This window comes from Acipenser ruthenus, chromosome 6 (genome assembly GCF_902713425.1).
Source record: "Acipenser ruthenus chromosome 6, fAciRut3.2 maternal haplotype, whole genome shotgun sequence".
Lineage (NCBI taxonomy): Eukaryota > Metazoa > Chordata > Actinopteri > Acipenseriformes > Acipenseridae > Acipenser > Acipenser ruthenus.
In genome coordinates this window covers 25,003,952-25,030,121 of record NC_081194.1, presented here as the reverse complement: position 1 = coordinate 25,030,121, position 26,170 = coordinate 25,003,952, and the positions used below count along the sequence as shown (strand labels likewise).

The 26,170-nt window shown below is 38.2% G+C and overlaps 1 protein-coding gene across 3 annotated transcripts in view; it reads right to left on the bottom strand.

Annotated features, from left to right (window-relative positions):
* Positions 1-26,170, bottom strand: part of LOC117411121 (serine/threonine-protein kinase PAK 5-like) — a 102,844-nt gene that overhangs the window by 18,890 nt on the left and 57,784 nt on the right. For all 3 annotated transcript variants that reach the window (XM_034018284.3, XM_034018285.3, XM_059025280.1), the window contains 3 exons: positions 16,491-17,279; positions 4,465-4,959; positions 3,572-3,705 (listed from right to left, as the gene is read on the bottom strand). In XM_034018284.3, the coding sequence (XP_033874175.3) occupies positions 3,572-3,705; positions 4,465-4,959; positions 16,491-17,279 (1,418 nt within the window). The remainder of the gene's footprint in view (positions 1-3,571; positions 3,706-4,464; positions 4,960-16,490; positions 17,280-26,170) is intronic.

Sequence of the window (26,170 nt, the reverse complement as noted above, 5' to 3'; positions counted from 1 at the left end):
ACAATAGACACCCTTAACAATACAGTAATGACTAGTTCATATGAAAGGAATGTAGCAGGGCTGGGGCCATGCACATAAGGAGGGGGCTTCTATAATTGTTTATTGTAAATACAAGAGTTGTGATTGTAGAAATAAGAACGGGATTGGTTTTAATGGGGAACCTGACGCTCTGTGTGTAGCAGCCTGCCTGCTGTGTTTAGTTGTGGGAACAAGCAGCTTGAATGTGTTTAATTTACAAACTCATAATCAGCAGGTGGGCGTGTTGCAGCAGAGCACCAGGAGTAAAAGGGTCCCGATTATACAGATCAAGGCTGCCTTAAGCCATAGGGGTCAGAGTGCTGCTGCTGCCGAAGCATCGGCCCATCTGTGCTGCTGAACAACTGGGTTCAGGAAACAAAGTGACCACCTCTAACGGGGATCATGTGTATATTCCAAGATCGGGAGGTGGTCAGGGGTTTTATTCCGGGAGAAGGAAGCTGCAACGCACCAATGATCGGGTGCATATCCGATGTTGGAGTTGGGTGAAATGCCCGAGGAACAGGGAGTTAGTTTTGGGATAGTAGATCCCACCCAGTATAGCAGACAGGTGTGGAAGCGGAACCTCCTTCTATTAGCGGAGTAGCACAAGCCGTCTTCACGGCACCTTTAGTTTTGTACACTGTTTATTTTGCCTTTTGTACTCTGGGCCGTATATCCACCATGAGCTACAATTGCTGGTAGCATCACGTGGGGTTCCTATCTGTACTATATGTAAATAAACCGTGTGCAACTGCAGGGCATGTCAATCCTAACCTTCTACTCTCCATCTCCTGTCAGTCAAGCAGTGAACACGCATCCACGTCAGTGAACACGCATCCAAGTCATCATTTCAAGTAATCATTTCATCACATGTAGTGAGTCCCCTGTTACACATGGTGGCAACTGGTTTTGCTACGTTTTGCCGAGTCAAGGCGGGACATTCGGAGGAGCTCGAGATACATCGGAGAAGAGTTGAGACCCACCATCCCCCTGAATTTTTTTCGGGGGGACAAGGATAAACCGCGAGTGAACCTCGGCGGCCACCGGAGGCGCTGCTGAGTGAGCAAGAGAGGGAGGAGCTCTGTCCTGAGAGCGAGAGAGGGAGGAGTTGCCGTCCCCGAAAGTTGGAGGTGGAAGAGCAACCGTCCCCGAAGGCCAAAGTAGGCGTAGCTGCCAGCCCCGAAGGCCAAAGTAGGAGTGGCTGCCGTCTCGAGAGCCAAAGGAGGAGTTGCCATCCATGAGAAGGGGCTGATGTCCGAAAAAAGGAGGAGCTACCCTTCCAAGAAGGAGGAACTGCCGTCCTGAGGGCCAAAGAGGAAGGAGCTACAGTCCCGACAGCCTGAGGAGGAGGAGCTACCAGCCGAAGGTCAGAAAGGGAGGAGCTGCCGTCCCCGAAGGCGAGAGTGGGAGGAACTGCTGTTCCGATATCCAAAGAGGGAGGAGCTGCAGGAAGGGAGCGCAGTGGAGGCCAAGCACAGTACTGCCAGGCACACTACCGCCAGCCATGCTACCCTCCACGCAGCCAAAACTGCCAGCGGCCGGGAGTTTACCGGGCTTGGGGTTTTGGGGCATGGGAATGGGAATGGGCACTGCCAAAGTGCCAAAAATCAGCACCGCCAATGCTGGGGTGCATAGCGACACCATTACCAGGATGTTGGACAGCAAGCCTGGAGTGTGCACTACAATGTCCTCAGGAGAAGTGCCCCAAAGAAAAGACAAATGGGACACTGGGTTTGTGAGGTAGGCCTGAAGGTGAAGGAGGCTCCCAGCGTAGAGGCCCAGGGTTCGCCAAGGGGGATGTACGAGCACCCCCACACAGAAGCCGAGGAGTGAAAGAGCTAACGTTGAGGTTAGCTAGCAAGAGCAGACCATCTGGTGCGTAGCAGAGGCCAGCTGAGCCCCAACGTTCCTTCCCTTCCACCCATGTAAATAATGTATTTGTGCGTGATTATTGGGTCGATTATTGAAGATTATTCTGAGGGGGAGGGTATGTAGCAGGGCTGGGGCCATGCACATAAGGAGGGGCTTCTATAATTGTTTATTTGTAAATATGAGTGTTGTAATTGTTTAAATAAGAATGTGATTGGTATTAATGGGGAACCTGATGCTCTGTGTGTAGCAGCCTGCCTGCTGTGTTTAGTTGCGGGAACAAGCAACGTATGTGTGTTTACCAGCTGCAAGCTCCTAATCAGCAGGTGGGCGTGGTGCAGCAGAGCGCCAGGAATAAAAGGGTCCCGATTATACAGATCAAGGCTGCTGTAAGTCATAGGGGTCAGAGTACTGCTGCTGCCGAAGCATTGGTCCGGGTTCAGGAAACGAAGCGACCACCTCTAACGGTGATCGTGTAGGGCAGGAAGTGGTCAGGGGTTTTGTTCCAGGAGAAGGAAACTGCAATGCACCAACGATTGTGTGTATATCCAAGGTTGTTCGGTGAACTGCCCAAGGAACAGGAAGTTCATTCCGGGATAGCAGATCCCACCCAGTATAGCAGACAGTTGTGGAAGCGGGACCTCCATCTATTAGCGGAGATAGTGCGAGCCGTAGCATCACATGGGGTTCCTATTTGGACTATATGTAAATGAAACCTGCGCAGCTGTGGGGTGTGTAAATCCCAACCTTCTCGTCTCTGTCTCCTGTCAATCAAGCAGCGAACATGTATCCACGTCATCCAAGTCATCATTTCAAGCAATCATTTCATCACGTGTAGCGAGTCCCCTGTTACAAGGACATATAAGCTTTTTACAAATTTCAATAAAGGTGTCAAAAAACCATCCTGTATGGAAAACATCAGCTTTATAGTTAAGAGCTGCCACTGTTGAGATCACTGTAATATAGCTATATAGGGTCTATTTTACTGATCCATACAGTAGTGTTTCTTAATACAGCAACCAGCTCAATATTAATCCTGCTGGTGTTCCAAACCAACTTAATAACGTGGTAACACCAAATACAATAAAATACACAGAAATAAGGCTTACAAGAAATTATGTTTAGACATTTTAGGGAATCAATATTTAGATCCTCCTCTGCTTAGAGTATTAAAATAGACCCCTATATGTGTTGCAACGTATTACAATTAAAATTGAAAATTAAGAATGCAATCTATTCTTTTATTATTTCTGGTATTCATATTTCTTCTTCATGATGAGAAGAATAAATAGTACACAAATATAAAGCCTGAACAGAGCTGAGGAGCTGAATACAAATACTATAAAATATATCACGACTTGTCCTTAAAGGGTAAGAACCTTGAACAAAATAGTGTAATTATCATTTGACATTGTGCCACTTTGCTGGATGTATAAGAGAAATAACTATAATTGAACATGCAGACAAACTGTACTTACACACATCAGCAGCAAAACAACCCACACAAAAACAGCCTGCTTCCTAAGTAATTTAAAGAAGTACACATTTTGAAGAAGACAGCTGACTCAACTAACATGTTTTAATACCTGCTACCAAAAATTAAAAATATATATTAATAGTTATTTCTCATATAGGATTTATACAGAATGTAGATATAATACTGTCACAAGTTGTATAAACCTACCTGGTATGGGTTACAATATCAGTCAAAGCACCACCTTCCAAAAACTCCATGACGACCCATAGCTCATCCCCCACAAGGTAGCTGTTGTACATGTCAACCACATTTTCATGATGGTAGTCTCTCATTATAACTACCTGAATGGAGAGAGAGAGAGAGAGAGAGAGAGAGAGAGAGAGAGAGAGAGAGAGAGAGAGAGAGAGAGAGAGAGAGAGAGAGAGAGATTGTAAATTTTTTTTAATTTTTTTTTTTCTATTCAATGACTTGGTTTACATGCAAAAACTAACACTAAGTCTCACCTTTTTATCATGCTATTTTGGTAGTACTTCTCAGGCAATCTGGGTTTACATGAAGTTTTCTTTTAGGGAGAGAATTTCGCCTTCAAAATTCAAATTACCTAATTAATATTAGTACATGGATAGGAGATTTCCTTTAACCTGATTGGTCAATACAAGGGCCTTAATCTCTGGTAAAGGACCTGGAATGTTATCTATCGTTCCAAATCAATCCGATGTAAATACAGTATTCATGTACTACACCTATTTTCTGCTTTATGAAAGAAAATCTCTGTTCTAGTGTGTCATGAATGCATACATGACACCAATGGTTGTCCACTCATTTAAACCATTATCCTGCAACTAGCCTAAGAACTAAATCATTTTCAAATCAAACGTTTTTAGTGCATAATGGGAATAAGTGCAGAGTATCTGTTTGTCTGATGGAATATAATGCTCTATTTTATTGTATAAGCCTAGAATTTTCTTTAACATTCAGATAATTTTTAATCAATGCTCAACTTTATGTATTAAGCCCAAGCATTTTATATTTTATTAATGCATAGCCCACTTCACCACCTTCCACTTGTAGGTTTAAAAGTATTAGAACAGCTTACAAACCTCGTTGAATAGCAGTTCCCTTCTCTGTTGTTTCTTGAGGTCCATTTTCTTTACTGCAACCTGCTTGCCGGTGTGCCTTTCTGTGGCGATGCACACAATGCCAGTGGAGCCTTCTCCGATCTTGATGAAGTTGTCCAGGTATTCCCGGGGGTCACCAGGGTTCACCACCAGCTGGAGTGCCGCCCTGAACTGTTCGTGGGACACCCTCGAGGGCTGCTGGTCCGAGGAGGAACCCCAGCTCGGAGGAGGGTAAGCACCAGGAGGAATGTAGGGAGACGAGGGCTGGGAGTAAGAAGCTTGAGCCCCATACTGAGGACTGGGCTGTGCAGGGGGGTGATGGTACGGAGATGGTTTGTGGTATGTTGTGGGGTACTGGTAACCACCTGGGTAGCTTGGCTTGGTTTGACTTTGAGGTAGTTTTGTTGGGCTCATAGAGTAAGTTTCTGCACCAGGCACCTGTGGGCTTACATCTCTCTGTGCTCTTTCATAATCCACCTACAAAACAACAAAACAATGAATTAAGGCTTCAATCTCTTGTCGTGCTGTGTTTAAAGCTCAAATAATTTAATCATAAAAAAATCCACTGTATATGGGGTATATGTAGCAGTTGATCTAAACGGCCCAAAATATATCCAACAGTACATGTTAATCTGTAATAATATAAAAAAGGTATTGTTTGCAGTTAGATCTGACGCTGTTTTGATTAATTGAATAGACCCCATTAGATCTCATTTCTATTGTTCCATGAATACCATTCAATTTAAAATTGAACCAAACTTCACAGACTGTTCAGATGATGTTTCTAAAATGTTACTGAACTTTCCAATTCTTAAGACACACAGCACCTGTCAATAGATGGGACATATTGTGTGCCAAATGTTTTGTAAAAACTAAAGAAGCAGGAAAATATGGTGATTCTGCCTCAAGAAGAAAAAGGCTGTTCTTGATAATGTCTGACTGTGCACCGAGACACTATGGTATTTACTGTGTATATAAGATGCTCAAAGTGTACACTGATAGCATGAGTCCTATTGAAAAGTGGAAGTGGAATGATTTTCAGTCCACATTAGACAATGGAGACATAAAATTTGGCTCATTTGTGGACCGAAGGCAGCCATGCAGTGAGGTCATCTCAATGATACTGATAATTATGAGATTTATCTAAATTACGACTTAGTGTTGGCAGAAATCTTGGACTGGAAGCTAGGAGGCAGTTCAGATCTGAAATACATTTATCACACTGAGCCACTTTTTAAGAACACTTGCAGAATGTTTATTTTTTTACACTGTTTCACACTTTGACTTGGACCCTGCCTCCTTGTCTAATCATTGCATCAGGCGCAGACAACTCCAGTGGCATTCCACTCCAGCTTTATTAAGTATAATTAATCAATGAGATCCTTGGTCAGAGGTTCAGCTGGTTCATTTAATTAAGGACATGGTTTGAACAAAGACTGAATTTGCTTACCTCTGCTTACCCCACACTACCTCCATTTATCCTCCTTCATTGCCCTTAGTTTGCCCACTCTGATACAAGAGGAGGCTAATGTACATTAAACAAAAATGAACAGATGTCTATACAGTATGTACCAAATAAAAACATCCTATCAACACTATTTGGTACTGCAATACTAAACATCACTGAGAGAACTATAAAGGCATTAAATAGAAACTTGCCATGTTCTATGGAGAACCCCTGATTTTGACTGATTAGAAAAAGTTAAATCCAATGATGTCAGAAAATTAAATTACCTCTACCACACCCACATAGCACAAATGTATTGTGACAGGACGTGTATAGTCTTTTAAATGCCTTAAGACAGTGCTTGGACAGTCTCAAAGGAGAACTTCAGACATAGCCTCTTGATGTATCAGGATTGCAAATAATTACAGCCGTGGATTCATTTAATCAATCAATTTCATGAGTGGTGCTTGGGGATGGACAGGGCATAAAACTCTGCACTGCTATCAATTGCCAGCACTACCTCTGGCTGTCAACCAGCAGTCCCCTGATCCATGTTTGTTAAATGCACATTAATCTGAGTTTGGCAGTGTAATCAAGAACCCAACTGAACTGTGAAATTGAATTCTGCAGTGGAACATCATTTGGCCATTTTATGCTGAGACTGCAAAAAAAAAAAATGCCGCAACATCAATTTGTCACTATAATCTGCTGCAACAACCCAGTGTGCAGCTAAATCTCAGCACTACTGACAATGCCTGCCAGTTCACAACAACAAAAGAGCTTTTCGTTTTTAAAGCACAATTGCATTTGATCACTGTAACACTTATTTTCAGTGTACAAGCTCTAATGGAAAAGAATAAACACACAAGGGAATCAGCCAGAGAAGAACAGGAGTGGGCTTATGTGATGAACAAACATTTATAAAATATTTTGTATGTTAATAGCCCATTCTGTATAGAAAATCCTGGCTTTGCCTATTAGCCCTGAAATGCACAAATATGAATCTTGGATGCAGTACAATTTAGTAGCCATAATATTTTGCTTCTATTAAATGTATCTTACTTTATTGTCTGATGTCCAATGGTTTATGTATAGTTAACTAGTGTGGTTAATGACAAATTTAAAATTAACTTCATTACAAATTACATGTTTTCAAAAAAAACCCAAAAAAACAGATTTTTAAGTACTGATGAAATATTTTGTTTTGTTTAAATGTGCTATATTAAAAAAGAACATAGATTCCTGATGTTAATATTTGTACTGCTTCTTTGAATTTGTTATACTGTGAATAAAGTTTGTTGGTACTTTATAAAAGACAATAAGGATAGTGACACCTCTATTAAAATGTTATCCTAATTAGCTATTATTCCATGGTCCATTGGACAAGTACTTCATAAATATATTTTAACAACATCCTGTATAATGAAAGCTGATACTTCCTCTATCGGTGTCTGCCGGCATCTACTATATGGTAGAAACATAATATTATAGAAATGCTGTGAACCAGCGAACGCCACTTCTGCAATGTACATAGCAACATACCTCTTGTGTCTTGCCAATCAAATTGCAGTCAGCCGAGCGCAGTGCTATATAGGATGTACGTGTGTGTCCTGCTAAGCGGGAGTTTTATTTTGTCGTCGTGGGATGAATGGTATTAGTTCAGCATGTTTTACATTTACAGTATTTGGCTTTTCACACAGTTCATCATCTGTGTTTCAGGTACTGGTAGTAAGAAAAGTATCGGAATCACTATCTGCCATTTATTGATATGGAATATCAGTAATTAGAATCACCCCCACAGTCGGTGCTGCAGACAATCAGTTTTGTTTGTGGACAACCAGTGATCTGCCTTGCACCTGTCCGTGGGACAATCAGAAAAAAAAATCCCTTCAAATATAACCCTGAAAATTGATTGTGTGCCATGGTAAAAAGAACAAGTTTGCAGTTCCCCATGTTTATCTGTGTATTTGCCAGACTTAACTATTCTGTGCTTTACCATACTTCCATTATGCTTTACTTTACTTTGTTACACTTTTACAACGGTATTTCACAGTAAACATCGGTTTGGTTTACATGCAGTTTAGAAACTCCATATTCTCCGTCCATTGTTGTGAGAATGTTACGTAGCACACACATATCATACATATTCCCCACGAACCAAAACATGGTACAGCTAAAAAGGGTGGGTAAATCACCTTGCATGGCAACAAGTACAAAAGCCTTAACATATGTTCATGAGACTTCAGCAGTAAAGATCCCATTTGTGACGTAACCACGCACAACTTGGCCATACCAAGCAATTATTTATTAACAACTGAGATCTGCTGAAACTATCCCCTGGCAAGCACCTATGACCAAGTTGAAAAATGTATAAATAAATAATAATTAAAAAGTATTATTTTTATTATAGGAACACTATACAGTGGAAAATGTGGGTGAGTAGGGTAACCTATAGTAGACTTATTATTAGTATTTTGAAAATGTACTCTACTATACATTTTGACTGGATAAGTGCTGGATTTTAGCTCTGTTCGTAGACTACCATAAGGATCTGGAGGAAACCTTGTATATAATATAGCCTATATGTATGTGTATAATATGTATATAAATATATATGCTGTCAAAAAATGTTATGCATGGATAGTACAAAGTGATCTCTTATGGAATATTGTTTTTTAAATGTGTTTGGTATTTGTGTAACGCTATGTCTGGGTTGTTGTATTGTTTCCCTCGCTTTTTTCTGCATGATATCAGTCGTTGCGCAAGGCCAAATTGGAACTTAGACAGAAATATTTAAATATACCCTCCCACAATTTAATATTAATTTGGTCATTTACATTTTGAAAAATAATTTCTCACTCTAAAAGAAAACAAAATATATAGCCAAATTTCTTGAAAGGTACTACCAAAACAGTGTGGCAAAAAGGTGGGATATATGTTTATTTTTGCATGTAATCAAAGCTATTGACTGTAGAAGAGAAGATTTTACACTGTAAAACAATATGAAAGATGCCATTTCCGACATTCAAGTAAAATCTGCCACTATATTTCTACCACTATCTCGAGAAAGTTAAAAATTGCATAGTTAAGCTATAGCCCAAGAAGTAAAATAGAAATTCCCAAAGGGAATACATTTGGCAGCACTGCGTGTATATCGGAGAATGTAAAGACGACTGCAAGCTAGCTTATGGTGCAACTGTGTTGCAGGGTTATTTGTATGTGAGCCCACACACTCAATGAGTGTAATAATCCTGAAGTGATTCATGGCGAGAGAACTGTGTTAGCATTGCATGGGATACAGAGAGTCTCAGTGTATGATGCAGAGAACCAGGAGCAACAAAACCTCAGTTCCAATTCATCTATAGTATCATCTCGTACAATGAACCTCAGAAAGCCATGTTTAGTTTTTCATTTTATTCAGAAATTGTTAACAGTTTGTACAGACAATGGCTATGACTAATAAAATCTAGCAGGCCTATATTTTTTATCCAAGGTACTCTAAAATGACTAACCAGGTCTGGCATTATTTTAATGATTTCATTGTTAATTCAGCTGGTAAGCTGATAATAGTATGTGCTGTTACCTCTGACCGTGCTAGTATAGAAACCTAACAACAAACTAGAAATGCTTTTAATGTTGCAGGACAAAATCATTAAACCCCTGAAATGCAGACAGAAGACTTAACGCTCATCTGCTCATTGTTCTACACTTTGATAAAACACGATGAGTCACACAGATCACTCATGTATTTTTTAGGCATTGGAGCTTTTTATTTGTTAATGTCAAGAGAGGTTTGTTTGTCATTTTCTTTTGTTATGTTTTAATAGATGATCAGCTCACCGAATGCAACCCATTTTGAATGGTTATTTTGTTGTGATAATAGTCACCAGAAAAAGGTGGATATATGATATCTTTATGTTTATCGTGCTATTGGGATTGTCATCTGATAATCTCGCAGACTAAAAGAAATGAGGATCATGAGTAAATCCATTGACTTCCTAAAACACCTGGTATTGTTATATATCAACAACCCCACCATGGCTCTTATTTTAAATACAACTAACTAAAAAAAAAATGAAATAAATTGCTTATAGTTTGTAAACCACCAGGTAAACACGTATTTAATTGCTGTTAAAATTACTGTAGAGCTTACCTTGTCGACTTTGTAAGAACACATAAGATAACGTTTACAATATCTCTTCAAAATGCAATGCAACTAAACACTGAACACTAAAACATTAACGATGCATCTCTGTAGATACAAATAAATTACGTAATTAAAAATAAAAAACATGTCTAGCTACCTCTTCATAGCTTGTTCATGTAAAGAGAACCTTTGGCACTCTATGCAACAACACAGCACAGAAAATTGGTATTCACTCAATCACTTAAAAGTTTCTATAATTTTGCACTGGTATATATTTGCACTGCAGTATACAAGTGTCAGATACAGAGGCTCAGAACACAGTATATAGAATATAACACTACTAGAACAGCAGGGCAGCAGTGTGGAGTAGTGGTTAGGGCTCTGGACACTTGACTAGAGGGTCGTGGGTTCAATCCCAGGTGGGGGGGCACTGCTGCTGTACCCTTGGGCAAGGTACTTTACCTAGATTGATCCAGTAAAAACCCAACTGTATAAATGGGTAATCATATGTAAAAATAATGTGTAAAAAAATAATGTAATTGTATGTAAAAATAATGTGATATCTTGTAACAATTGTAAGTTGCCCTGGATAAGGGTGTCTGCTAAGAAATAAATAGTAATAATAGAACACTGTTCAAAGTGCTCTTTGTTTCAAAGTGTTTTATCTCATTTTTTTACTATTTCGTTTGTTTAATGTAAATGACAATGCTTCCCATCCTAAAATAGGTACAGTATCAGATCAGTTTAATCTTTTTTTAAAGGTTCTGATAAGGGTTTGATAAATAAAGATAATTTGATAAACACAAGTACAGAAACACTGCAACACTGTTACTTTGAAAGCATGGATTAACATCTACATTATACCGAAGAGTTGCAGATCACTTCTTGCTAAAAATACAATTATAGATCTTCTGTATCATTCAGGATTTTAACTTTAGAAGGCAAGGGAGAGGTAAATGCATTTGCTAGGAACTACATAGCAGTGTTCATGTCTATTTGTGTGGGGTTGCTCATTTGTTATCTCTTATCGCTTAGCATTTGTATTTCCAATTACAGTAAGAGGAGGAAATATTGTGGCAGTTGCTTGACACTTACGAAGATTAGCCAAAGCAAACCCAATACAAACCCAAAATGTAGGGCATTCCATTTAGCAAGGGCTCCGAACAGATTATGCAAGCTGAATTACATCTTTGGCTGATCAATATTGCTACCCAAACCAACCTGAGCACTGGAACTAACATGACCAAACATACTCTTTTTAGCCACTACAAACTGGGACTTGTATTAAACTTTGGTACAATAACTAGGCTTCCAAGCTGATTATTTACATATCCAATAAGAAAACTGCCAAAAAAATTATATATATATATATATATATATATATATATATATATATATATATATATACAAATAAATGATAATTTATTTTATGTGCTGCTACAATGACCTGGGGTCAAAATGTAGCCTATTGTTAATTAACTTTTGTTCCCCACATCATTATTACATCTCCATTAATGGATTTTCAGTGTGCTTTTGTAGCCAATTTCAGTCCTTAAGAATAATGTTTCACAGCCTATAGGACCCATTCAAGATCAGGGCAGCAGAGCAGATTAAGCACTGACAAGAAATCCATCATAGCCACTGCACTGCATTAAAACACAATAGACTGCTCATTGAGTCAACTGATTTGTGAGATATAATCAACAATTTGGCCTGCTTATTTATACATATGCATATATTTTCAAGCTGAAATACAATAGTTGCTCAGATAAAATGCAGATAAAATAGCAGATAAACTACATTTTAGGTACAGCACTTGTCTTTTTCAATTTGACAGTACAACTATAGAAAATAATCCTTACAAATCCACTGAGTAACATGAGATCATTTGAATAACTTATTTCTGCCTCATAAACTAGTTTGTATTTGTATGTTATTCTTTGACATGCAGTACAACACTAATGCTTTTTAGAGTTAATATTACTATAACCATTTGTTACATTACATTTTCTTAAAGTACTATACCATAAGTATTCTTAAATGATTAAATGCATTGGACAACTATCTAATACTAGTGGGATACCAGTAAAGTAGTGCTGGGATGAATATGGATTTTTATGTTTGAATATTCTAATATAAACTTAGTAATAGGAAAAATAGCACTGTATGGGATTTCTGTGTATAGATATACATACTGCTGTGCAAAAGTCTTACACATTTCTACTACCATAGAATCAATCTTCTTTAATACTACCATAGAATAAACCCGTGCCATCTACAGAACGTCACGTCATTCTCTCTCTTTTTTATCTTTATATAACACCTTTCATAGTGGACCATGATCACAAAGTGCTTTACAGAGGTAGGCTGTGAACTGTGCATTATATGCAGAGTCACTTACTATAGGACATTGATTTAACATCTCATCCACAGGATGGAGCACAAGGAGGTTAAGTGACTTGCTCCGGGTCACATGGTGAGTCAGTCAGTGGCAGAGGTGGGATTTGAACCAGTGACTGTCAGTGGCAGAGGTGGGATTTGAACCAGCGACCTTCTGGTTACAAGCCCTGGACTTTAACCATTGGACCACACTGCCTCCTTTTCCCCTCCCCTCAATCTGGGTGAAGTGGGCAGGAGCAGCAGGGGGGTACCGCCTGTGCGAGAGAAAGCTGAATGAAAGAGAGGTAGAGTGGGAGGGTCAGGCGCGGAGCGGAGCCTAGTTGCAGAGCCCTGGGGAAAGACGGCCTGTGAGATGGGGCCTGGGTGAGAGAGTGGGAAGAACGGAGCCCGGGGAGAGACGTGGAGAAAGAGATAGAGGGTAGGGGTTCAGACGCGGAGCGGAGCCTAGCTGCGGAGCCCTGGGGAAAGAAGGCCTGTGAGATGGGGCCTGGGTGAGAGAGTGTGAGAGAACGGAGCCCGAGGAGAGACGTAGAGCGAGAGATAGAGGGTGGGGGTTCAGGCGCGGAGTAGAGCCCTGGGAAAGACGACCTGTGAGATGGGGCCTGTGGGGGACTGGAAGAGGAAGGTGCCTGGGAGAGAGTGAGAGTGGGGTAGAGTGAGTGAAGGAAGGAGTTAGGGTTTTATTGTTTTTGTGGTATGGTCTTGGCCTGAACAAAGACCGTGTTAATTTCACCAATAAATTGGTTATTCCTTGCACCCTGGCAACGCGTCTGTCTTCTGCTTTCTACTCCGAGGGCACGGGTCATTACAAAATATATTATATATATATATATTAACATTCCTAAATAACGGGAAAGCACTCTGCATATTCATGCAAAGATAGACACATCCAAGAAGACTGCAAGTTCATAGATTACAGAGGATATAAAAGTGATATCATATTCCAATGGAAATACGCAAAAAAGGTTTAATACTGTCCAGATATTTTTCTCAAAAGAGCCAACTTCCCTTATATAAGTGCTACTTATTAAAATATAACAATTTAAACGTATCTATCAATAAAACAAATAACACACACACACACATACAAATGTGTAACTTTGTATTTTAATTCCTTTCCCACCTCCCGGCTTCTTCTTGGTTGTCCGGTTACTAATATTGATGTTTAAGAAGTCATTTAGGTCCCACATGGTAACATGATTAGGGGTGGTACATTAGCTTGATTCGGTGCAGGAAAACTAAACCAAAAAAATACTTGCAGTGGAAACTTCCAACGAGCATAGCTGACTGCGAAAGTGGGTTCACATACCTATCAACATAAGGGAGTTTTTGTAAACTGTGACAGTGGCCTGAATTTCAGTGAATACCTACATAACACAAATGCATACGACGATTCCACTTTATTACTTGCTGGTAGAATGACAGACTGGTGATGCGCTGCTCCTGTAATGGCTTTTATGTGTACAAAACTGAAACCGATAATAGCAGAGCAATTTATATTTAAAAAATGGATGTTTGTTTAATTGTTCTGATTATGTGTTTTACCGCGTTAAATGATAACACATCGCTGATCTTTTTTTTGTTTGTTTGTTTGTTTGTTTTTTTTGGGTTTGTGTACTTAACATCTTTTGAGATGACAATATAAAGAAAATACATAGTTGTTATCACAGTAATACAGTTCAGACACAAGTACATTTAAAAGCTTTCAATCCAGAAAATATATTTATGGCAACGTGAAGACTTTTCAAAGTTATTCAGCTGATCTAAACATTTTGTTATAATTTCAAGGCATTCCATAATGATTTGTGGCAAATCAAGAATATATTTTTTATATATATATTTTTTCTTTGTTTTTTTCTGGTATGTGGTCGTATTTTTCAAACAACTATTTTGCAAAACAACTAACGGTCCTTTGGCGATACCCGGACGCCGACAATTTATATGAAACTGAAGATCTTGTTTGCATGAGGTTTCTGGAAAATCACATGAGCGAAAATGAGGCTGCGCACAGTGATCAATTTTTCAGATTGATATCGAAAAATGTAGCCTGTTATCAGCAAAAAATATTTAGGGTCGGGTGCTAAAAATAGCGTAGGTTGGATAACCTGAACCACACATATTTTTTTTTTTTATTTGGCCTCATGTATTTTGTTCATTCAAGTGTTTAAACTGAATAATTCAGGAAGGATTTTTTAAATGTGAAAGGCAGGAAATAGTGGAGCTGCTTCGGAACCTCAACTCCGGCTCCAACATCCCCAGCTCCACTATGGCCAACCCTACATTAAAGTCTCCAAGTGCTTGTGGAATGGTAATTCTTTCAGAAAATGACCAGAGGGTGCTCTTCTGGGGCAAATAGATCATGATGGATCAAACCCACAGACAGGTGCACTGCAAAGTATTTTGACAAGCAGCAGACGTGCAACAGTGACCAAAATCACAAAAACACTGGACAAGACACATCTGTTTCCACTAACAATGTGCTGGGAGCTATTTTTTTCAAGTCATTCATAAACCTAAATTCAACTAAACTGGGTCTACCTATGAACCAACTGTAAAAACACTGGGCTATATTTAGTTGATCTAAACATTGGCAGATCTAAATATTGCTGCTGTTAGAACATTCAATTTGGGGTCTTTGGGTATCAAGGTTTGCCCTGCAAATATTGAAGTCGTTACCTAAAATGGTTTTTGACAAAGAAGGCTTTGACACTGCAGGGTCAGCTTTGTAAAAGTACTAGCCCAAAATAGTTATTTTTCTTGCATGATACCCGTGAGTGAACTTGACCTATAAAATCACAGGATACAGTTGTGTACCAAGTATGAGGCCACAGTCTCAAAGAGTTAGGTCTCTACCATCTGGAAACCAAAAAGTCACACGACACCAATATGGCAGCCATCTTGTGCGAGGGGTCAAATTAAAGGGTACCATTTGATTCCTCATGAAGAGTTTCCATAACACTGAAAGCATGAAGTTGGCATCTAAAATGATTTATAAAATATTAGTGGAAGTAATGCTACCGGTAGCTTGTTGAGAAAAAAATATAACCTCCCCTTATGGAGTTGCTTAATTACTACTTCAAAATGGTTATTTGTCTCATACAATACCCATGATCAAACTTGACCTAGAGAGTAATAAAATATAGCTGTGTATGGAGAATGAAAACAATACCTCAATGCTTTAGGTCTACGATCCAGAAACCAGCAAATCAAATTACCACAATAAGGTTTTTTATTATATTTATCACCTATATTTTATCTATGCATTATAATCACCCTTTCAGTAGAATACATAGTCTATTAGATAATCCCCAGCCACCCAACTGCAATCAATTAAAATATTGTTTTGTGTTGGTAATTGACCATATTAGAATATTGGGTGTAATGTCCCTCTTTACCTTTATCAACGCAATTTGATTCTTGTCCAATCACTCAATGTCAATGTTAATTTCTATTTGTCAATTGTGTGTTCACATTTGGTAACCTTTCATTTATTAAAATGTAAAGGTTTCTGAGTACTGTTCTATTCTTAAAAATCATATAAAGCGACTTTAATAACACTGCAAGTGTCAGTTGCATTGTTAGTGTGTACTTTTGTGAACTAAGAATTAACCGGCTATCTAAAGCATTGGAGAAAAAAGCCACTGAAGAAAGCTAAGTATGCTGAATTGTCACTGAAAGTTCACTTTCAGTACTGCTGGATGGCAACATGTGCACTCCTAATGTCTATTATGCTCAAAAGAGAAAGCATAAACAAGAATGCAAGTGACTTACCAGTGTAATGTAATGAAATGAAGATGTTCATTTATATGATATGCAGATTTCTTCTGGTAAACATATAAACCCCCTGCTGTAAACGATATTAACAAGCTTTTGAACTTACAGATCCGAATTATAGTATTGGGTGACCTGGGTACAATCATCCCCTCAACAAAAGCCTCAATTAAAAAAAAAAAAAAAAAAAAAAAAAACAATCATACACACTTATAATAAGCATAAATGGTTGATCACCATTACCTTTGGAATACCTGAGGCAGTCACAGTTTCAGAGAGACGAGGATAGGTGTATGAACTGTATGCATGACCCTGCTGTGTTGATTTAAAAGCACTAGCTCCATATGGCAAGTTAGGTTCCTGCAGGCCAGATCCTGACCTGGACCGCTGTCTAATGGCTGGTTGAGGGCTGGTCTGGGTTACATAGGATGACTTTGGTCTCTTCTCATAATCTTCTCTTGGGGGCCCGTATCCCCAGTCACTATCTGAGTAATCAATTCTTTCACTATGAATGGAAGTCCTTGAGGGTGTGCCTTGAGGTTGCTCCCTGTAATCATGAGGATAACTGCTTGCAGAACCTCTATAATTGTCCCGGTTTGCCACAATAAGATCTGCTGATTTAATCTTTGTCTCCATGTAAGTGTGGTAATCTGGAGGCATTTTAGAAAAGTCTGACTTTTGGGGCATAGCATCCGGATAAAAAGGATCTGCCCCTCTAGTTTTTGTAGAATGTCCATTTTGTTTAGTTGATTTGTAGTATCTTCCCCAGTCCTCTTCAAAACTACCCTTTTCTCTAAAGGGCTCCAAAGGAAAATCTTTAGCTGTGTCCAAGTCACAAGAGTATCTGGAGTAGTAATGACTGAAGCCATTTTCTTCAGGGCGCTCTTGAATGTGATTGGAGTTTGACTGGTACGGTGCAGGAGGGCTTTCCTTTCGTAAAGAGTTTGAACGGGTTACAGAAATGCTGTCAAAGTCTTCCAGCAAGCCATTGATGGAGGCATCTTTCTGAGGTCTGTTTCCTCTTACTATGGTCTGCAAAAAAGAAAGCACTGATTTAATAATCATCTTAAGATCAGTCACATGGCTAAAGCTCTTGAGCATTGAACTTCTTTCGTTTTATATACAGGTTTGATTTAATCAAACATTTTTGGGGGTTAAATACATCACACTGTCATTCTCTGTATCTATTTAAATGTCTGTTGGACTTTCATTATAATTTCATTATAAATGGAAAGCCGATTCTGTCACTATATCCAAGAAACAAAAAAAATTTCAAAAAACATCAAACATGTAATTACATATAATGTCAGAGGATAATGTCAATATAAAATTACTGACACAACATTTTTTTTTTAGTTTTGAACTAGATCTATAGGCCATAGAATACAGTTGTGTAATGAGCATAAAGCCAATATTTCAAAGTTTCAAGATCTTTATTATCTGGAAAACAAAATGGCAGATGACCCTAATATGGCAGCCAACTCGTGTGACATGTCAAAATTAAGGTTATCGCTAGTTTATACCCCAGGAGATTTCATAACACTAAAAATAAGAAGTTTGCATCTGAAATGGTTTATGACATAATAACAGTAGCAAAGGCATCAGCATCAGGTTTTTAAAAATACATATATACTCCCTTAATGGGGATGTTTACTTAATATACAGCAAATTGAGTGAGGAGCATTAGATTTATGTGTGTAACCTTTGTAAAGTTCTGAAAAAGGTTATGTGTTTATGGGCCATCAAAGAAAACGGACGTATTTAAAGAACATATTGCTATCACAGAAAGCACACAAAAGTTAAAATTCTAGTTTTGAAGAATTAAAACACTTGCCAGGTTTGTGGCTACAAGCCCGTCCAATCCTTTAGCCCTGCTCGGAGTCAAAAATACTGTTTATCGAATGCCCTGTGTTATATTTACAAGGCATTCTCTTATATCCTAGCAGAGGACTTTCACAGTAATGTATAGTTTACTAATAACAGTTATTGTCAGTCACAGACCTGAGCTAAAGCTTAATTACTTGTTGTATGCAAGCCAGATTCTCAGTTTGTGCAAGAGATAAGACTGGTAGAGAGGCTGCATCAAGTGATAGAGACAGTGGCCAGGTTTCCATGCAGCTTAGATAGTCAATACTCTCTCTCCACAGTCATTATTTACATTATTTATGTGAGGCAACACACACCTACCACGCACATTCCACGCCGTATAGCAAGTGCACATCTAAAACATTGTACGCCTTTAAGGGATGGGAAAAAAAGCTGTACAATTGTTTTTGCATGGAAACCTGTCCATAAGTCGTACATTATGCTTACAAGACTTCGGCACTCAAAATCCCACTTGTGACCAAATGCAATGTTCTACTTTATATAAAGGCTGTATCACAAAGCAACCCTTTATTATCGGAGAGGTTCTTTGACCAAACAGGAAAACATAAGTATACAGGAGGGATTTAGAGATCTCTTCATTCATTTATTTTTTATTTTTTATGTGACACCATTTATTCAACGTTTCAAATTATTGCCATTTGACTCATAAAAGGACAGTGCTTTATAGTTTGGTTATTCTAAAAGCAATGTTATAAAAAAATATTGAAGCTACTATAAATAAAAACAAATACAGCCCTTTGCAATACATAAATACCTAAATAAATGACACAGCCCTTTGCAAAGCACAGATATTTTTGTTCATTGTTTTACACTTTTGCTATCTTGGTGTTTGGTGATCTGATAGCCAATTGCTTTAAGCTTAGACTTTTCTGTCCCTTAGCTATAAGATGCAATACACTTGACACTAGCCTTAAGTGCATCCTATGATTGTGGACATAAACATGGGTTTAAAGCTGCTTTATAGATCAATCAGTGCAGAGACCCGGGGTTTGGAATAAATGACTGACCTTGCTTTTAAGATTTAATATATATATATTACAAAAGCATAAATAAGTGCTACACAGTTATTTTAAAAAAAAAAAATACTGGTAAACAATGTTATAAACTATTTATTTATGTATCTGTTTGCTTGTTTTCTTCTCATAACTTACAGTACCAGAACTACTGTTTTTTAATCTGATGAGATCAAATGCGGTACATCCAGGGGAAAAAAAGATATTCAGAATATCGTGTAAAATTACATTGTACAGAACTGTCGGCAGAGAGTCTTTAAAAATAAATGTAAAAACTATTAAAATTGCACTAATACAGTTCTTAAATTGGTGACGAATAAAACATAATTGAGTGTTTGTGTAATTAATAATTTTATTGGATGCAGAGAACATGGGGTGAAGAACATGATATACTATACAGGGCATCGTGGTGATTGAAGTTCTGCACTGGAGATGACCTCATAATCAAAAAGGAATAGAAAAAAAAAAAACATGCACAATAAAAAGAGTCAAAAAATAACCAAACCACCAAAGACAATATTTACCCGTTGGATACTTTCAAAACAAGCCAAATGTGGCTAGAAAACCACCAATCTGGCAGCACTGATCAAGGGAGAGTAGCCTAAAAGTCACATGCGAGACGCATGCATTACCTATTAAATGTTACCTCGAGTTCAATGTAAAAAACAAAACGTGAATTCGTATAATTTGTTTTTGAAAAATCTAATTTTAATTACTGTTCTGCAGAACTACACCACTGTATGTAAGGTTGATGGTACCGCCAGCATATTTTACTTCAGCCTTGCATAAACAACATACCGCAATGTTTGCTGCTATACAGCCATCCTTTTTAGATTTTTCTCTGTTAGAAAATGAGTCCACATGACTTTTTTTTGCAGAATTTAAGCAGCTCAAAATCTGTGTGTGCTTCTGCCATATTTTATTTTGTGTTAGCACAGCTTGCATTATGAATTCTCATGGGAAGTGATTACCTCGCAAGATAATAGCCAACATTTTCCAGTTTCCCTGAATCAGTTTAACCAAAAATACCGGTATTGTTGTTCAAATAGAATTGAATTGAGACAGAATTGAATGTTTGGTCAGGCTCGCTTAATATACTAATGTAACAGGTCCTTACTCTCAGTTTGCACAGTGGCCCCTGTGTACACTCGCTTAACTGACCACTGGCGCATGAATCCCAATGGGACTCGATTGGAAGGAAAATCAGAATGACAATACACAAGTCAATTTTGCAAGGCTTTATTTCACACAAACCAACAAGAACACCCATAAACAATCTCCTGATCCCCTGGCTGTACAATAGCGCTCCCTACCCCCATCTGGTTTGACACGGGCAACACACTAAAAATCCTGGTAATAAATATCTAAAACCCTAATCAATACCCCCTTCACATCGTACAGCTAAAAATATACATGCTCTGGTTACAGGAATAAAATACATGATAGAATAAATAAACTACAGAATAAATAGGCAGCAATAAACAGGAATATCAAAACAACACACCCCAACCAGTCCCTTTGCAATAAGACCACCAATACATAGTTCACTCTAGAATGTCCCCCCACCTCCCTGAACTTAGCCTAATAGTATGAAATATTCAAAAGTGGATACGTGGCCATTCCTAATTATTCTTGGCTCCAGGCTCCACTCTCCCTGCTACGCTACAGTCCTGCACAAGTCCATCTTTTCTTTCCTCTTCACAGCCTAATGTAGCTGGCTTGGTCGTGTCTCCTGTAGTCTACGATGGCTCCTCCTCGCTGTTGCAGCCCATTCTGGTTGATCCAGCTCCCCCTCACGGCGCCACCCTTCTGCAAAGGAATGGGAAGCAAACACAGCACCAGCACAGTATAATCCCGGTGTAGATGTTTACTCGCTGCACCTCTATTTGGCCAAAGCCTCTGTTAAAGTGCCTTTCCAGCAGGCCACTAATACTTAACTTTGATGCGTTTAGCCCAACGTTGAGGTGCAGCGCACCGCTCCTCCCCCGTGCCGTCCTCCCTCGTAGGGCTGGTTTACTCCCCTGTCTTCTTAGCAGCGCAAGCAAGGGGGAATGAAAACAAACTTCCTTATCAGTGCAATCCGCTCCGCCACACTGGCTGCTCTCCCTCCCTCTCTCTCTCTCTCTCTCTTGCAGCGGTGTCGGCTCCCACGCTGCTCACTCCAGTCTGCCGGAAAGCTTTGCTCCCTTTTTTAATACAAGAGAAAATTTCCCTGGGCGGTTGCTGGTTCCTTTTCCACGGCATCCGCTCCTCTCCCGACTCTACTTCTGTGACTGCCGCTCCAGTCAACACTACTTTCTCCTGTGCACTTCTCCGTCTTCTCACTTGCTTGCTTGCTTACTGCTGGCTCCTGGATTCTCCCTCTGGTTCTGGTTCAGGTTCTGGCTGTCTCAACTGCATCCCTCTGCTCCCATCTCCTTGCTCACTCACTCAGCTGCCTCTTACAGGCCACTTAATGCATTTCTTTAAAAAAAACTTTTGAAATCTTCGGTCAAATGTAAAACTAGCTTATAACTCCTTACAAAGTGCAGATAGGTTTAATGGTTACTATGGAACACATATAGGAAACCACATGTGCTCTATCCAAAAAAGACCTTGCCTGCAACCTTTGACCGCTCCTTAAGTTAAAATGTAAAACTAGCTTATAACTTCTTACACAGTGTATATAGGTTAATGCTTACTATAGAACACAGACAGGAACCCATATACACTCTCTTCAAAAATTACCTTGATCATGACCTTAAATGTAAAATTAGTTTATAACTCCTTATAGTGTGTAGATAGGGTCATGGTTACTATGGTGTTGTGAGATAATGAACTAATGCAGTATTTTGATTCGAATCTGCTCCATAAAACTGATCTGTTTCTGTCACTTGTGCAGCAATGGTACAGCTTGCCAAAATCTCCAACTGGTACTGAGCTTGGAAGCTGTAAAACTGCCTGGCAGTACTAGTTATTATTATTATTATTATTATTACACAATGTACTTCAAGATGGCCTTTTGTAATTTGGGTTTATTTTGCTTAATCTGCATTGGTTGCGGATGTATTCGCTGGCATTTTGAAGCTGAAATTGATTACTGGGTCGTCTTTTGTTAAGTAACAGATTCAAGTTTGACTGCGTATATAGTACTGATATAGTAGTACAGTAGTATTATTATTATAAGAATATTATGTCGTGGGAAATGTGGGTGAGTGGGGTAGCCTACCAGTATTAAAAAATGTACTGTACTAAACTTGACTAGATCGATTTTATATTATTAACCTAAGTGCTGGTATTTAGATCCGTTCCAAGACTATATCAGAATGTTTAGGGCTCTGGAGTCTTGACTGGAGGGTCGTGGGTTCAATCCCAGGTGGGGGACACTGCTGCTGTACCCTTGAGCAAGGTACTTTACCTAGATTGCCCCAGTAAAAAACCCAACTGTAAATGGGTAATTGTATGTAAAAATAATGTGTAAAAAAAATAATGTAATTGTATGTAAAAATAATGTGATATCTTGTAACAATTTGTAAGTCGCCCTGGATAAGGACGTCTGCTAAGAAATAAATAATATATATATATATATATATATATATATATATATATATATATATATATATATATGTAGGTTACATGTATAATAGGTTTATAATAGATATTTATGCAGCAAATAATACACAGATAGTACACAGTGCTTTCTTATGAAATGTTTTTATTATTATTATTATTATTATTATTATTATTATTATTATTATTATTATTATTATTATTATTTGTGTAATGTCTGTTTCTTTGGGGTTTTTTTTCATGTTTTTTGTTTTTTGGTGGCCAAATTAGGCAGGCTGCACTGTGAGTGTTTTAACACAACCTAAAAACTTTGTGGAAACCCAGTTTAAGAAAGCTGTACGATATCAGCAGTCGTGCAAGGCCAAACTGGAACTCAGACACAAACATTTAAATATACCCTCCCGTATTTTAATATTAAATAGGTTATTTGCATTTGGAAGGAGAATTTCTCCGGCTAAAAGAAAACTACATGGAAACACACACAACCCGAAAGTACTACCAAAATAGAGTGAGAAAAAGGTAACACTTATTTTTCTTTTTACATGGAAATTACCCCATAGATAAAGAAGGACATATAATTACAAATAGGACTGCATTAATACTCAACATTAATTACACTGTGTTCCATTTGCAGAAAAAAAGTGGTCACGCTGCTCACCCTATCATACCAGCAATAAAAGCTTTGAAATGCCTGACTCACAAGTGGCTTTCTATTTCAAAAAGAATCTTCACATTTAAAATAATGCTTTGATGGTTTACAATATACAGTCAAAATAACATAATAATATGAATAATAAATATACAGTAGTACTTAGAAACAATACCAGTAACAAAAAGTACACTGTGTAACATTTATTTGTATGGATTTATTTTTGTCTTTTCCATTTTAATTAAGATATATATGTGTATCATCTGTTGATAAAGCAAATTACTGTATTACTGAAGAGGTTTTAGGAAATTCCACCATATTGTGGATAGACAATGAACACACTAGTTTATTTTTAAATCAATTGCATTTACTGTAAAACTTTGCATATTTACACTGCTGATAGCATGGACAACAGTTATATTTGTAACACTTAAGTAAAAGAAGAAATGTTGACTTTCTGAAATCATTATAGCTGGTCTGCTATTCTTTTAGAACTTGCCAACTTCCCACATACCCATCTTGACCCATTATACATAATAAAAGGATGTCTATAATAAGTGGAAATGTATTATAGAAATATAAAGGAATGGATTTTACTTTATAACTAATGTATTATGTATTATCGTCGATGAATCTGCTTTATATTAACCAGACAACAGTATCTACGTTGATACAATAAACCCCAGTCTAACACTTAACCTAATTATTATTAACAAGGTATTCACAGTAGGCTGTGTGGTCCAGTGGTTAAAGAAACAGGCTTGTAACCAGGAGGTCCCTAGTTCAAATCCCAGCTCAGCCACTGACTTGTTGTGTGACCCTGAGCAAGTCACTTAACATCCTTGTGCTCCGTCTTTTGGGTGAGACGTTCTTGTAAGTGACTCTGCAGCTGATGCATAGTTCACACGCCCTAGTCTCGTATCTTGGAGAGTGCTTTGTGATGGTGGTCCACAATAAAAGGCGCTATATAAAGATTATTATTATTATTATTATTAATGTGTAACACAGCAAGTAGAAGTAATTACCTTATTAATTGCAATGTAATGACTTGTAATTGTTGGACATTTAATATAAAGTGTGACCGATTAATCTGTTTATTGGTGACTACATGGACTTGCATGTGTTAAGAAAAAAATATGATCCTTGGTTTGGGGTTCATAGTGGATTAAATTACACAATCCTACTCCTAACCCTTAACATTTACACTATCCCCAAACTGATGATGTCATAGATTAATTGTACACCAAAGAGGTTATATTTCTATTTGGAATCCTAATACAGTCAATTCTCATTAAAACAAACTGGGATTAAACACATTTCCTAAAACAGTACTACACGTTTTCTACATGGTCCTGGACACGAAGTCCCTAATTGTACATTACTTCTTATAATACGAATTCACTTAACACAAATTTCCTGTTGAGTGTAAAGGATATTGGGAAATGTATTGCACACAGATTACTGTCTCTGTACTGTATTTTATTTAGTGATGTTTTATGAATACTAATCCTATGATGCATTTCAAGTTGCCATAGACACAGTTTGAGTTGTCATAGTGCTCCCGCATCAATGCCATTTCCATGAAGCATTATCCTTGCAGAGAAAAGTGGAGGTGTTGAAAGCAGTGGATAATACACCACTCTACAAGAAAAAGAAAGATGTTGCTGCAGATTTCAACATTCCCGCAAACACGTTGTCATCCAATCTGAAAAAGCGGGATACAATAATATAGGCCTATGGACAGAAAACTGTGGATGCAAGTCATCACCGTTTCCAATTTGTGCAATACCCTGAGGTTGAGGACACCTTCTTTTGTGGTTTAAAAATACCTTTGAAAACAGGGCCTGTAATGCTGAAATGAATTAAAAATAAATAAATCCCTTAACCATTTCCTGAACTCTTCATACATTTCACATAAATGAATAAACCTCGTCATTTTTCTTTTAGCACACCAAATATAAAAATACAGGCACACCATTGTGCAATAATAACCACAACCATTATTTCCCTAAAAACCACATTACTCTATATCAATAATCTATATTAAAAAACTAACTGAAAAATCAATACCAGTACTGTGAAAGGTTCATTTTTAAGCCAAATGACTGTCAACCTTTAGATTCATAATGCAACAACATCTTCACATCAATTTGAATTAGGGCCCAGCACTTTCAAGTGCCAACTTTCATTTCCTTCTTTATTGCTTTTTGAACAGGTTTTCTGTGCTGGTCTGGATTCCAGTGACAGGAGCCATATTTCATGGTGTTCCGTCAGTGGTCTGTCCTCTGGTGATAAGACATAATGGATCAGCCAGCAAGAGCAGCTGTCTCCTCTAGGTAGCATAAAAGCAAATGAAAAACGATGGTTGCTCACAAATACAGGATTAACCTTGGTAATAATGAAGTGGGTAATTACCACTATTGCATTCATGGCCCCCAAAGCAAAGTGTACTGGCTCAGTCTGTACAACCCATTTTAGGAATTATTTTACTTACAGTACAATTAATGTGCCATTGATATATAGTTCAGTTTTGTGGAGACAATGGCATTCAGCAAACCATCCATGAGCAATAAACGAAAGTATGAGCCTTTATGCCAGAATGGGAGGATGAGTTTGCTTTCACTAAAACAGTGGTAAACCTCTGTGTCTCATCTGCAACAAATCGCATACACACTGTAGTCTGTAGGTGAGCAACCTCCTGGATCAGACTTGAGGAGAAACAAGGTAGCCTCTTTAAAACCATGCCTTTAAAGTTATATTGAACTAAAGTGAACTTGTTTCACAACCAACACTTTTCCAAGAGTTTAATTGAATGGAGTCGGAAC